Source organism: Microtus pennsylvanicus, chromosome 1 (genome assembly GCF_037038515.1).
Source record: "Microtus pennsylvanicus isolate mMicPen1 chromosome 1, mMicPen1.hap1, whole genome shotgun sequence".
NCBI classification, from domain to species: Eukaryota; Metazoa; Chordata; class Mammalia; order Rodentia; family Cricetidae; genus Microtus; species Microtus pennsylvanicus.
In genome coordinates, this window is record NC_134579.1 from 175,221,659 (window position 1) to 175,237,377 (window position 15,719).

The 15,719-nt window shown below is 40.5% G+C and overlaps 1 protein-coding gene across 1 annotated transcript in view; it reads right to left on the bottom strand.

The window, feature by feature from the left end:
* Ros1 (ROS proto-oncogene 1, receptor tyrosine kinase) overlaps window positions 1-15,719 on the bottom strand; it is a 117,644-nt gene that overhangs the window by 24,669 nt on the left and 77,256 nt on the right. Inside the window, exons 32-36 of the mRNA XM_075959247.1 lie at window positions 12,521-12,689; window positions 11,016-11,133; window positions 7,107-7,297; window positions 5,083-5,166; window positions 1,093-1,228 (exon numbers count right to left, since the gene is read on the bottom strand). Coding sequence (XP_075815362.1) covers window positions 1,093-1,228; window positions 5,083-5,166; window positions 7,107-7,297; window positions 11,016-11,133; window positions 12,521-12,689 — 698 coding nt within the window. The remainder of the gene's footprint in view (window positions 1-1,092; window positions 1,229-5,082; window positions 5,167-7,106; window positions 7,298-11,015; window positions 11,134-12,520; window positions 12,690-15,719) is intronic.

Below are 15,719 nucleotides of genomic sequence, written 5' to 3' on the forward strand. Positions count from 1 at the left end.
ATCACCTGGAACTGGAGTTACAGACAGTTGTAAGCTGCCAAGTGGGTGCTGGGAATTGAACCTGGGTCCTCAGGAAGAACAGTCAGTGCTTTTTACCACTAAGCCATTTCTCCAGCTTCAGCAAGAATCTTAATTATCAGATGCACAGTTTATTTAAAAAAAAAAACACCTCTCCTCTGAAGAGCTGGTTTGGTTCGTTTCTGTATTATGCATCTATTTTAAATCCTGTTTTGTAGATTTCAGCAAGCAAGGCCTATGACCATAGGATTCTTTTTACAAAGAGCATGGCATAGTGTCTTGTGCAAAGAAATATTTAATTTCCTTAATAATAATGAAAGTTTAGAACTCATTTTCTTACAGGGACACTATAGGCAATCATCATACAGCTTCCATAATAGAATAGGAAGATACATGCAAGACTTTTAGGACATTCTCCCTTCTCAGTCATTTAGTCTTTTCAAAGTGATACATTTCTCCTTTTTTTTTTTTTACATTTCTCCTTCTTAAGTTGGTTTTTTAATTACATGATTAAGCAATAGAAGGCAATGTGTTTGTATTTCTCTTAAGGGTAACCATAGATGATGTGGGATGCCCCTCTGTGTGCTGTGAATATGTTTTCTTTCCATTGGTTAATAAAGAAGCTGCTTTGGCCTATATCAGGGCAGAATACAGCTAGGTGGGAAATCCAAACAGAGATGCAGGAAGAAAGAAGGCTGTCAGGCAGATGCCAGCAGCCTCTAGAGAAGCAAGATGTGAGGTAACAAGCCACGGCCATCGTGGTAAAAATAGATTAATAGAAATGGGTTAATTTAAGATGTAAAAGCTAGTAAATAAAAAGTGTGAGCTAATAGGCCAAACAGTTTGTAATTAATATTAAGCTTCAGAGTGGTTATTCAGGAACTGGCAGGCAGGAAAGAGCTGTCTGTCTACAACATACGTCACCATTTGTCCCAAGCCACATATGAGATTAGAAGCAAATGTTACTGACAGTGATGCCCAAAGAACTCTGGGAAATGTGCGATGTGTGGACACCCTTGATCCTGGGTCCACACTCAACCTATGCAATCCAAGAAGATGGCATGAGTCACATACTGTACTGCATAGCAGGCATTGGCCAGTCCCACTCCAGCCGCCAGACCTCGCAGCTCCGCCAACTCTTTGTTGTCTTCGTTGAGAACTGACAGCCCTTCCTTGGAAGCTTTGTGATTTTTCAAGCTTCTATACCAGACTGTAAAGAAAACAGACAATTTGCCAAATAAATTATTGGGGTTTTCCCCCTTAAAAATGTTGGTATGTTTTAGGTGCACATATGTGTGTGAACACTGTTGAGAGAGAATAACAACGTTTGATTTTAAAATACTGCCATAACAATGTTTTTAAATTAAATTTTGGTAAAATTCCATATAAAACCTATACAATTTATAAACTTTTAATTGTAAAGCTTACTGTATGTCTTACTACTACAAATAAATTTTGAAGTATCTTATTAAAATGCATTTCTCAAAATTAACTGTAAGCTAGGAACAACGTTCCAAAGCTTGCAGAATAACTGTTAATGAAGCAAACTTACTTCTGCATCCAGACAATTCCCACCATTCATCATACACCAGCAGACTTGAAGGAATGCTTCCAATACATCGGCGCATTTAAAATGTATTCAGTTGATCTCTGCCCAGGCTTTCAACTGAGGTCAAGTGTAAAATGTTTCCAGTGTGATGCACACGGTACAAATGTATGTGCATGCGTGTGTGCGTGTGTGCGTGTGTGCATGTGTGTCCAAGCTGGGGAGAGACTCAGTGGACAAAGTGCCTGCCGCACAAGCATGAGGACCTGGGCTCAGATCCCCAGAACCCATGTAAAAGTTGGGTGTAGCACATACATGTAACCCCAGTGTTGCAGGTGGAGGTCCATGACAGGCAGCTCTTGGAGACCAGCTAGCCAGACAGCCTAGCTGATCAGTGAGCTCCAGGTTTAATGACAGACTGTCTCAAAAATTAAAATGTATCGGGATAGAAAAAGACTTCTGACAGTAACCCCTGCGCTCCACATATACACATGCTTGCGTAAGTACACACACACACAGGGAGAGAGAGAGAGAGAACACAGCTGTGCAATACTTAGATTCTAGAATCATGGGTTAAACTCTTAGACATCTTCTGAAATGTTTAGCTGCCCCAGAGTTGAAGAAGTTCCACGTGCTACCTGGTGGACTCCTTAAAACAAAAGTTCAACTCTATTCAAAGTGTTCTTGGATACCTTCCTCCTGCACTACAGAAACAGAAATACGTTCAAAGTAATGCATATCTGTTGTTCATATACGTCTGTAGAAAATTTGCTCCAACAAACAACAGCCTTGGTCCTATCTACTTGTAGAATCATGGGTGATTTGTACTCCCCCCCCCTTTCACATTTTATAATGTTCACAAGACATTCTGTGATAAAGATTAAAATATAATTATGTCAGTAAGATCACCTGTTTGTGGTGTATATTGGTACAGGGGTCAAAATCAGCAGAAATGCTGTGGAAATGATTAACAAAATTTAAACGTTTACACAATGGTTTACAACAATATCCTGCAAAGTTGGAGGCTGAGGCAGCAGGAGCAGCCTGTTCCACAATTAGTCAGCTCTGTCTCAAAACAAAACAAAAGCAGCCAATAAAGTTCCTTGCGTATCTAAGACATTGGAGTTTCACTCTGTGACATTCCATCCGAGGGACCGCACAGGAGCGTCTCCAGCCCCTTTACTGAAGCACTTCTCCCTAAGCCTCACTTGCTCTCACTCTTGCATCCTCAGTGATGGAACCACCTCATTCTCTACAGACTCTGCTCATCTCTCATCAGTGAGCCTGAAAGGCCAACTGTGACTACCAATGCTCTTTCCATGCCAGGGTCGCCGGCATTTCGGGTCACTTATAACATCCTGCTGCAACTTCTCATGCAGATATGTCTTCCCACCATTATTAAAGAACAGTCTCCTGAGGTCACTGATTACAGTTTACAACTTCCCCTTTCCCTGGCACAAGGTTCATGCTGCGGATCAGGTATGACCTCTTGCCAACCCACAGGCTGCCAGGACTTATTTTTAAGCCTTTGTTTCAATTTTACAGAGCCCTCAGAACAATGAAATTCCTAACTATGAAATTCCTAACAATGAAATCAATAACTTAGTCTTTTCTCATGCACTCGCCCATTCCTACTGCTACAACCACATGCACTACTAAGAGAAGCAAAAACTAAATTAGCTTAGCTACTCCCCCCAGATCACCACAAATTCCAAGCACAATAAAGACCTTTAAGTCCTGAGAAAGCCAGATATCCACAGGATGTCTCAAAAGCACACAAAACATTGAAATGTTCTCATGTTCATCCACTAGTGTCATGGGTTCATGTAGTGGTGATGGAGAAAGTAGGCAGGCAAAGGAGAGATGAAGGGTTCCTCATGTTACACACCCGCCAGCAGGAAGCAGACAGGAAATCAAGCCAATCTGCCAACTGCCGAATATACCACAGTCAGACGAGTGACTCTGGAGGGACTGGCTTAGCGGCACAAACATCAGCTGTGTGATAGGCAGACTCCCTGGAACCACAGGTTAAAACCCTGGCAGGCTCCGCTGAAATGTCTAGTTTCCCCACTTAGCTAGAGGCGTCGCATGTGTTATCTGGAAGGATAACCTCAGTTCAAGTTCAAAGTGTTGTCTGAGACCTTTTACCTTCAGTCACTCTGGAAAAAGAATAGTGATTGGGAAAACTGAATTACATCATAGCTTTATTTCCCCAGAGAGAACGCAACCTTGTCACTTTCTCTTGCTTTATAAACACAGTAAGTCGCAGCTTCCTGAATATGTGCTGGGATTTCTTTTCTGGGATCATGCTCTTCTTACCATCCTGGGTGGTGGTGGGGGGATGCTTTTGGTATCAGCAGTAGATGGAAAACTAAGATATCTTCTAACCCAAACCAAGATACGTGGGGAACCGAACAAATGTGATGTTAGCATGTATTATGCAACAAGAACAAGCAAGAGTGTATGATCATGGTGATAACCCTCCAGGCCCAACTTCTTACCATCTATTGTGGGTTTTCTGTGTTTTTAACCATAATTAAAATAAACATTAAAAAGTGGTAGATCTTTAAGGAATATCATATTAACATAAAATTAATAATGGGAAACAGCTATCTGACATAATCCTGCTGCTTTGGGGTCCTTAGTAAATGATCAGGGATTTTGACTAAGCCTATCAGTTGTCAGAAAGCAAGAGTGAAGTCTCACAGACGAGAAATGGGTCTCCTTGAGAGGCCCCGTTCATTCCAAACTGAGCTGTCTGCCGGGGAACCAAAGCTATTCCAACTAGTGACTGTCACTGGCTTCCCATTAATCCTGCACTGTTTTTGTATTTTTGGCTGCTTCTCTTTTATTTATATTCTAGCCTACAAGCCACAGAACACTTGCAATAACTAATCAGAGCCATGTGCTATTTTACAGAAAGCTAAAATAGAGTGTCTTCACAAACAGTTGCATCTCAAGGATTCTATCAAATGTACACACTGAAGTATTTTCCACGAGATAGCTAACCCATGCTGTGGTCTGTACCCAGGATATTCTTCAAAGGTGCATATGTTACAGCCTTCCTCTTCAGCTTGAAGTCCTTGGAACACAGAGGTTAGAGCCTAATGGGAAGTCTTGTCACTGGGGACATGTTTTTGAAGGTGATGTGGTACACCAGCTCCTTTCTCTTTCCCTTCATTTCCTAGCTATGAGATGAGGACATTACTACATCATACCCCTGCCATGAAGGGCTGCCACATACCCAGAGCAAAACACCACTTACTCATGAACAAACACCTTCAAAACTATGAGCCAAAATAAGCATTTATGTGAAAGAATACAAATGATCCCTTGGTTAAAAATAAAAAATCATAGGAGTAATTGTGAAAAGACAGTCAAGGGAAATGCTGTGAACTTTATTAACCTATTTTATCAGCTTGTGTTTCATGTAGGAAATGAGATAAACTGAAAAATAAATCAGTCAGCAAGATCTAATAAACAATTTAATACCTGCTTGTAAAGTCTAGAATACTCACCAAAGGTCAGTGGGACTGTAGTGACCAGAAGTATACCAACTAGGGCAGTAAGTATAAAACTTGTTTCTGTTATCCAAAAACCATCTAAGGATATAAATGGGAAAAGAAATTTATTCACACAAAAGAACTAAAGGATCCCACTTCTTCCCAAGCATGAACACACTGGTTAGCAGGAGCCAGTTCCTCTGAGGTTTTTACCAGCCAATGGTTTAGCAGTTGGCAGTTAGAAGTCAACTAGATGAAGATCATGTACCCAGAAAAAAGTTACTCTTCCTTTTGTTATTTTGTCATCATCTTGCTGAAGCAACCCACCCAATCTATTTTAAGACAACTAAGAAAACATGTGTGCTTCTTTATAAGGAATTCGGGACAAAGGAGTCTTTATCTTCATATATTAAAGAAATAACAATTTATTATTTTGCATTATATGTCCACACCCATTTAACTCCACAGACATTAATCTAAGGAATACCAACATGAAAGTATGGCAAAATGTCTTTCATACGCTGTCCACAGAGGAAACAAATGTGCAGACCACAGCTTGGCTAACCCCAGTCTGTGGGGCAAACCTGAACGCAGCTTTTTAAAACTTACCATGAGCTAAGAATAATTTTTACATTTTTAAGATATTTTAGAAAAAAGAAAAGAGAGGGAGTAAAAAAAAAAGCAGAGGAAGAGGAGGACGAAGGAGAGGAGGTAGCTACAGAGAGCAGACAGAAGCTGCAAAACCTACACCATTTACAACTTGACTCTTGTCAGGAACTGTCTTGGCAAGCACTAACTGACTGGCTATAATAAAACTAAGAACGATGGCAGTTTGTCTTTTAATTTTATGTGTATGAGTGGTTTGTTCTCATGCACATATGTGCACCACATGCATGAAGTTTCTGTGGAGGTCAGAAAAGAACATCAAATCCCTGGGGGATCTGGAGTTACAGAGAGCTGTGAGCCACCCTGTGGGTGCTGGGAATCAAATCCAGGTCCTCTGCACGAGTGAATGCGCTAAACTGCCGAGCCAGCTCTCCTGGACACTTTTGATTGCAGTTTTACTTATGCGATTATTTGTGTGTGTTGCATATATGTATATGTGCATGTATTTGCTTGCCCGGGCACAAATTTGGAGGTCAGGAACAGCTTGTGGGAAATGGTTTTCTTCTACTACCATGGGAATGCCAGGGAACAAACTTACAGACTTGGCAGCAAGTGCCATCTTAATGACCAAGAATGACTGATGCTTTGTGTGAAATGTAGGTGTAAAATGCAAATAATTCATTTTGCCTACTGTATAGCAATTCTACATGACAATGGGTTCATTTAAGTTAGGACTGAATGAAAGGATGGTGGTAGGAAGGGGATGAGCGAGGGTAATGGGTAACCATGATCAAGATACATTATTTATTTGTGTGAAAATATCACAATGAAGCCCATTAATATTTATAATTAACATACTCTAGTAAGAATCTAGAAATAAAAGAGATGAGTAAGATTAAATTTTCTGTCATTCGTGAAGATGTAATTCAGTCACAGAGTACTTACTTTACACCTGCAAAGTCCAAAGTTTGATTCTCAAGTGCATGCACACACATACACACATACACGCATACACACACACACACACACACACACACGAAGAGAAAAAGAAAACTCCCAGCAGGATACACACAGTGGAACAGATAGATAAGAAGGAAGACAGAGTAGTCCTAAGACTCTTATGTAAGAGAGCACTAGGAAACAAATATGATGGTTGAATAGATTAAAGGCCAGATTATGGACAGTCTTGAAAGTCTATGAAAGAGAATGGAATTGGGATCACAGACATTCAGAGTGGCTGCTTATTTACAGAGAAGCAAAGTAACAAGATAAGAATGATGCTTTAAGAATACACCAGATAAACTGAACCCTTCAATAGTCTGTATGAATAGCTATTCAGCCACTATATCTGTGACTAATATTAAGATTATATCAATCTTTGCTACTAAATGTTTATGTAACAAACTAGTACATAGACAGATATGTTAATATACCTTCCACTAACATAATATCCTCACTGATTCCACTGTATTCTCCAAACCCAATATTATTTGCAGCCACTGCTCGGAACTGGAATGGTCCACTCAGGTTTGTGGACTTCCACGTGCAGATGCTACTGCAGGAGCCATTAAACACCATCTTCCACGGTAAACTCTGGTTCTGGGAATCACTTGAAGCACCCTTTCTGCAAAAGAAACCAGTAGATTAACAGTTGTCTACAGCACACAGGACAACATGCTGTTCTTTCTAGTCTCTCACCACTTAGCACGCACTTGACCCTTGGCCTTATTTCTGTTGTTTGATTTTCTGCAGAAGAGAGCACATTTATCAAAGTCTTGGCAATTCACAAGCAAACCAACTCCGTCCATCAGAAGAGTAAGGAAGAATCAACAGCAAAAGCTGATGGCCCTGTTCCTGCTGTTTAAAATGCAGGAAACTGCTGAACTTCAAACACGTAATTACTTCTTTACCTTTCTTTAGCTAGAAAGTTTGCACTTTTTTTCCTTTTCTTTTTCTTTTTTGATCTTTTTGCTCCTGCATGTATGTGTGGTGCATATGGACATGTGTGTGCACAGCTCTCCATGTGTAGCAAAGGCGAGAGGAAAACATGGGGCATTCTGCCTTTGTCACTCTCTACCTTACTTTCTTGCAACAGGGTCTCTCACTAAACTGGAAGGGACACTGGTAGCCAGCAAGCCCCGGAGATCTTCCTGTCTCCACCTGTCATAGTACTGCTATTAAAAGCATGCACACAGCCACACCTGGCCTTTATATGGGTTCTGGGGATTAACACTCAGGTCCTCATGATTTCAGAGTAAGTATTCTTACCCACTGAGCTATCTCCTAGTCTTTTTGTTTGGTTGGTTGGTTGGCTGGGTTTTTGAAACAGAGATATTGATGCAGCTAGGATGGTCTTGAACATATGATCCTCCAGACCTTTTGTTCCTACACTTTTGGATTACAGGCATAAATACCATACTTGGCTTATATTTTTAAATTTTTAAGTCTCCTGTATCACTTATAATTGACTTATGCTATATGTGGCTAAAATACAGAATTTAAAATTGAAAGGATAATATTATAATACTTCAATAAGCTGATTATAAACATAGTTCAGCCACCAAAGTTATCAATATATATGAGATTCTAAGATTCATTATTTCCTTTTACACTGGCCGATACGCTCCTCAAAGTCAGCCCACACTGATCTTCCTATAAAACAATAGCTGAGTTCATAAAGAATAAACTAGAATGGCTTTTAATAGCATCATTGACCAAAGGCAAACTCATGGTCTTCCAATTGCGTCCTCTCTATCAAGGAAGAACACGGGGTCTGAACCTTCTCAGGTCACAGCATTATGCCATTCTGCTTTTAAGGTTTGTGAAGCATGGGGTAAGTTATGGCAATTACATTCATTGTCTAATAAAAATAGCTTTGATTTTAAGCCATAAAGCCCTCTAGGAAGGAGTGAAGCAGCTACTGGAGGACAAAGGCAATGGAAACATTGACATAAGTTGAGCACCTTCTATTTAGAATGCAACATAGTGGAGTTCACTGTGTCTTTGGTCTCATTGAGTCTTCACAACAGCCCAAAGAAACAGAGAGACATCAATATTCCCATTCCACAGGTAAGAAAACCTTTCCAGGAAAAGTAAACCAGTGAGGATCTAAATACAGTTAGTAACTGGAATTAGTGATATCCCTCTATTCTTGCAATCAATACCTAGTCAACCTATGCATGTGACCTTGACTAGAAATAAGGTCATGGCACATGTCACTTAAAGATGAAAACATGCTAAGTGAAGGTATGTCATATTTCAATGTCTAGTACCCTTTTAGAAAAGGGAAGGGTGAGCCCAGATACATAAAATAGAGTATGAGATGCTGGAGTGAGATACATATACAAGTCAAGCAACACCAAGGAAGTCAGGCCCAGTACAAGAAGCTGAGACAAGGTGGGAAAGGAGTCTTCACTAGAAAGTCAGAAGGGAGTGCTTCTCCTTACACCCTTATGTCGGACTTTTTCTATGTGTGTTTTGTTTTTTTGTTTGTTTGTTTGTTTTGCTTTCAAGACAGGGTTTCTCTATGTAGCCCTGGCTGTCCTGGAACTCACTCTATAGACCAGGTTCACCTCAAACTCAGAGATCTGTCTGCCTTTGCCTCCCCAGTGCTGGAATTAAATGTGTAAACCACCATCGCCCGACCCAAAGTAAGATTTCTAGTCAGCTGAACTGTAAGAGGAAATTTCTGTGGCTTAAGTTGCCAAACTGGTGTACTTTCCCCACTGCTCTAACAGCTGAGGCAAAAGGATCACAAGTCCACGTAATAACCAGGCTGTAGAGCAAGTTCAAGGTCAGTCTAGACAACTTAGTGAGACTCTGATCTCAAGAAGTTAAAGGGTAACTTTTCATGTGACTCAGTGTTAGAGTTCTTGATTAGTGTGCTCTAGGTTCAGTCTCCAATACTAGGTATGGGTGGGGATGAAAAATAGAGTTTAACTAGAATCAGACTAACTAATTAGACTAACTAGTCCAACTTTCTGAAGAGTTGACTCAGTGACAATACTTCTCCTGTCCTATCGTGATAATACTTTAGTGCCAATAGTTGAGATCCAGGACAAGGGGATGCCTAATTAAACACTTACGGTCTTACTCAGAGGAACACACTAAGGGTCCTAGCAAAAACAATCCTGTGGCCTGGATGTTCCACACTGTTATAGTCCCAGGCCACCAAGATACTTTTACTAAGGACATATTTTACTGCGCATTAGAAACAGTGACAAAGTATTTCCTGAAGGTTTCGACTGAAAACAAAGCCAAGAGAATTTTCTAATGTGAGCAGGAAATTTTCTGAGGTTCTGGGGATGCCAGAATGAGACGAGGCAAAAATAGACCTAAAGCTCAAGTTGCCAGGACTATAATTATGGAAGTGACTTTTGTCCTTGGAGCCTCTTAAAGGATGGCTTCATAGTCCCGTGAGGGGAGTGTCTTGGGTATTTGGAACTCTCCCCTCGAGCTGGCATGGAGTTGGTCCTTTTGGGCCAGTTCCCTTGCTGAGCTCCTCAAACTGGCTGGGTCTGAGGGGACGCGTGCTTCTCAGCTGCTGGTTTTAGTTGACAGCACTTTCTCAGCCTCTGGAAACACATTCAAACTGCTAACCTCAGAGAGATAGAGAAGCCCATAAACCTATTGACATGGAATGATGATTCCAGCCCTTTCCGTAGACTCTGATTCTGAAGACAGTATATAGCTTTTTGCCCATTTTCACCTGAGAGCATTTAACTTATATATTATAAGTTATTGTATATATAAAATTTAGATATATTATATGATAGATGATAGATAGATAGATAGATATATAGATAGATAGATAGATATAGATAGATAGATGATAGAGAGATAGAGAGATAGAGAGATAGAGAGATAGAGAGATAGAGAGATAGAGAGAGAGAGAGAGAGAGAGAGAGAGAGAGAGAGAGATAGATAGATAGATAGATAGATAGATAGATAGATAGATAGATAGATAGATGATAGATAGATAGATAGATTAGATAGATATACATCAGAAGTTTACAGGTATTTGTCATCTGACACCCAACATTGGCTCAGCTTTATAAGCAGAGTGGATAGTAAGTAAATATCGGTGGCATAAGCTATGATGGAGCGGTTTCTGTGAAGTTTGAATAAGCAGTGGCAGATTTCTGAGAATGATGTGGTGTGTTTCATGATTAGAAGATCAAAACTGATGCTAGGAATTGAGCAAAGAACATAGTGAAACATACAAAAGTCCTTAAAGATTCATTTTGAAATATAAATGTACTTCGACAAAATTATCCCTTTTGACCAGCTTGTCATTAACTGCTTATCTCTTTGTGGTACACAAAACATTGTTTGATACATACCTGATCTCAAGGATATGGTACATCAGTCTGCTGCCGTTATCTTCAGCTTTTTCCCACTGGATTGAATTTTTACTCCCTTCTAGTAATTTAGGAATGCCTGGTTTGCTTGGGACTCCAGCTTCATGGGGATAAAAAGAGAATTGACTGACATATCAGAAATAAAAGATATTTGGCATTGACTCTCTTTCTCTGGGATACATTGAAAAAAGAGAAATGTTTTAAAGAAATATTCAGATGCAAAGTGTGTGTGTGTGTGTGTGTGTGTGTGTGTGTGTGTGTGTGTGTACATGTGTTTATGTGTGTAGATAGCAGAGATCAACCTCAAGTTTTGGTTTTCAGGAACCACCCACACTGTGATCTGGTGCTCACCCACTGGGCTAGCCCCAGAGATCCACCTGTCTCCATCTGCACTAGGATCACAAACGCTCTGTCATATCCAGATTTTCGGTGTGGGCTCTGGGGACTGAACTTGGGCCCTTGGACTCACGTAGCAAGAACTCTACCTGCCAGAGCTATCTCCCCAGCTCTGAAGCACAGATTTTTCAGTGAGTATCTGAAGCTTTCATTAGTGATAGGTTAGCTAGTTAGTGGGAAGATTAATCATGGATCTCATCTTGATACAGAATAATCAATAAGTACAAATTAAAAAACCATCACAGTTTTGGAGCATTTTGCCTTCGACCCTTGCAGGAGTCAATCTGGAGTTATGGTATTCAGAATGTTAACTGAAGAGATGTGTGGGGTTCAGTTTTGCTTTTTTTTTTCATTTTAGCATTTGAACGACAAAAGTTACTTTGTGACTGTTTCTTGAGCAGTCAGCTACCCCATTTCATATAGCTCTTGCTACGAAACACAATATAACTAGAGAAGATAACAGAAAACTGAAGGAAGAAATTGTTTTGCCCATCTTAGAATCCTAAAAGACCAAACCAGAGCCAGGCAGCACGCCTTTAATCTCAGCACTGGGAAGGCAAAGGCAGGCCTGTGAGTTCGAGGCCAGCCTGCTCTACAAGCTAGCTCCAGGACAGGCTTCAAAGCCACAGAGACAACCTATCTCGAAAAAATAAATAAATAAACCAAACCAGGACATTCTTGGTCCTTCCTATAACTACTCCTGACTCTTCTATTCAGTCACTTACACTACAGACATAGTAATGACCCTGTAGGGAGAACATCTGAGAAGGCTCAGAGGCTAAGAACACTTGCTAGTCATGCAGAGGACCCGGGTTCTGTTTCCAGCACCCACATGGTGACTCATAGTCATGTGTAAATCCACTTACAGATCTGGGAGACCCAGCACCCTCATCTAACTTCAGTACTTAGTAACTGCACCAAGTACACAGGCCGTGTACATATATACACAAACAGTAACATACATAAATTAAAAGTAGATACAATTATTTTTTGAAGAAAGTATTGTGCTTCTAGACTTGGGCTGGTAGAATTTGGAGATAATGTATGGAGTAGAGATGTCTGCGCTGCTTGAGGAGGATACTGATACCCACCTTTTGTCTTGAAGCTCTCTGGACTCGAGGAGCTGTTTTCTCCTGTCATATAGACCACCACCACGCGTATGTTATAAGGAGTATAGGGCTGTAGGCCCGCGATATTACAGACATAGACTGGACCTGGGCTGCATGACGCTTCAACGTGGAAAAACTCATTATCTTTCCACTAGAAAAAGAAATATACCAAAGATTTTTATTCTTTTTAGAAAATTGTGGACACAGGACTTGATTAAAACTTAAATTTATTTATGTTAAAAGTAAGAACTTGTTTATGGTGTTGAACTCCAAACAGTACCCTCAAAATGCATGGCACCATTGCTGCTTATGTCCGGTTGTAATTGGATGAGCAACCTGTTTTAGCATAAGTGCAATGTGGAGCACCCCTGACTGCAATGGGGAGGACTCAGAGCTGAAGCATGCTGCTCTTCCTAAATGTACGTACTAATGCTAAGGCAGGATGGCTAGGAATGGAAGCCAGAGGATAGGAGCAAGGGTGATTGCCTTCATTGCAGGAATTTGCTTATTTTAAGATCATGCTCTTATGTGTTTTGATTTTTAGTTGAAATCTACAAACAAACCAAAACCATTTGGAATGTTCCTCTAATGCCATCTTCAGATAGTGCCAGTGTGCTGTACACGCGTTCCTGGGAACCCTCGGTCCTCCAAGGAGGGAAACTCTCACCCACCGTGCACAGATAGATCCTCTGCAGCAATGACGGGTGTTAAATGCAGGAGATCTTGCTTCCATCACATTTTACACATCTGATGGTCTTTAAGTTCAGGTAGGTGAAGCTTTTTATACCATGGAATTACTTTTTAAAAATCCTTTCTATTTAGGACCTTAAAATCATCACTTGAAAATGGCAAGTGATTTTTGTTCAAATAGGAAAGACAAAGGATGTGGCATTTTGTCAAGAGTTCATAGTGTCTTTTCCTTGGTAGCATTTCCTAAGAAGGTCAGTTTCCATAAATAAACTTTCCTCTGCATCTCCTTTTTCATTCAGCCCTCATGAGGTCGCATCATGTCATCAGATAGGCACTTTACATTAGTTTCTATTAAGTTAGGATTACCTTCTATTGCCATTTCAGGAGGCAGACCACCATGTTACAAAAAAGGGGGGAGGGGAAAAAACAGAAAGAATGGAAACAGTAAGAAGTAGACATGCTATTCAAGGCAATGCGGTACTAAACTCGTGACTATGTCAGTTCCACTGAGACATAATGAAATGGCTTAATTAAACAGATGATTCAATATGCATTATGTACTCAGACTGAATGTGTGTGTGTGTGTGTGTGTGTGTGTGTGTGTGTGTGTGTGTGTATAAAAGAGAGAGAGGAGAGAGAGAGAGAAAGAAAGAAGAAAGGAGTGAGGGAGAGAGAGATTATTCCCAACTCTACTATAAACTTTAGCCAGTCAAGTCCTGCCTGCTTAATGATATGGTATATAATTTACCTTTAGTGACTGGACCAGGGTAACCCCACACTCTAGGCATCTAGAAATCAGCAGAGCTCCTAAAATGCAGGAGAGATGTTTACCAAGAGGACTTGCTGGAAAACTGGCAGCAGATTGGCCTTCAAGCAGGAGTGAATGTTCTGGGCAGGCCACCAACTTGGCAGCTACAGTGGGCTATCCCAGAAAAATCACAGTGAGTTGGAACCTTCCACTTGCCAGAAGTTAGCAAGCACAGGGGAGCAGGCTACCCCCGAGAGACTGGCTAGTTATTTGCACAGTTTAGGAGAGTGATTAGCCTATGGTATTTTACAGATCAGAACTTCAGAAATACATAGTTGAAGTAGAGAAACAAAAATTAAGGGGAAGAATACAGTTTGATGGGTTTCGATGAAAACAAGCCAAAGTAAAATTATTTTCCCCTGAGTTTAAATTGAATATGTTCTGTTTCTATACACTTTTAAGATATTTTTAAATTTTTACGTAATTTGAGACATAAATTAAAAAATTAGCTTGAGGGCTGGGATGTACCTAAGTTGGTGAAGTATCTACCTATTATATTCAAAGCCCTGGGTTTGATCGTCAGAATCATAATCCAGGCGTGGTGGTGCACACCTTAATCTTAGCATTGAGAAGGTGAGACAGAAGAATCAGAAGTTCAAGGTCAAGGGTTGTCTTCAGCTATATAAAGAATTCAAGAGCAGTCTGGGCTATATAAGAAAGACCTTGCCTCAAAACAAACAAATAATAAAGAAATCCTTAGCTTATGTTCTGGTTTCTTGATTTTACAAGCAAGGAAATTATGTCAGAACAACAAATTTTACCATGATGTTTTTTTTCATTTATAAAGAAAAATTAATTAGAGGGAACATCTTCTAATTAATCTCCCCTCACTGTTCATCCTCCAAGCATCTCAATGTGGATTTATGGGGTCATTGTCAATAATCTTGTCATTAAGAGACAAGTCTGAGTCACTCAAAAAAGATGGAGCTTCCAGCTGAAGGTCATCTATCCACCATCCAGAGCCAGAGCCCTCCACTCTGCCCCTGCACCTTTACTACAGGTGGTCACAAATGCAGAAAGAACAGCTTCATGGTGCACTTTTCAAAAAGCGGGCTCTTACTGTGGAGAGCCCTGGATAGTCTCAGGCTCAGCATCCTGCCTCCTCCCACATGCTAGAATTAAGAGTGTATTATCACACACCCAGTAGTTTCATGGCTTTCTAAGTGGCCTATGAAAAACCTGTACTGGAAAAGTCCGGGAACAGAGGAAGTATACAATAAAAGCACCTCCTGGAAGTCAAGAGGACTGGACCAGGAGGGCCCTGTCTGCTGCCCTCTCTGGACTTTGAGGAATGGGATGACTTAATGACTCATGTTCCTTCCATGGAGAACACCCAACTGGGACTGTTCTAGAGATGTGTCAGCCCTGGGGTTCGTCTGTGCCGAACTGGTGGCATCCGACTCAGGATAGTGTCTATCCCAATCTCTGTCTCCTCATCAAGAAAGGAAGATGCCGGGTCATTACTACCCCTCACATCTTCCCCAGTCTGGGAAGCAACACTACCATCCTTCCCCTTGACGTTACATGAACTGCATTAAGCTTACTTAAGTAACTTGAAAAGCAAACCATCCTCCAATGTCTCCAATTTAGCCTTACTGCTGTGATGTCACCATTTTAAATAGATAACAAATCATTAAAACAGATTTGATGTGTTTTTTTTGAAAAAAAAGCTTTAAATTATGA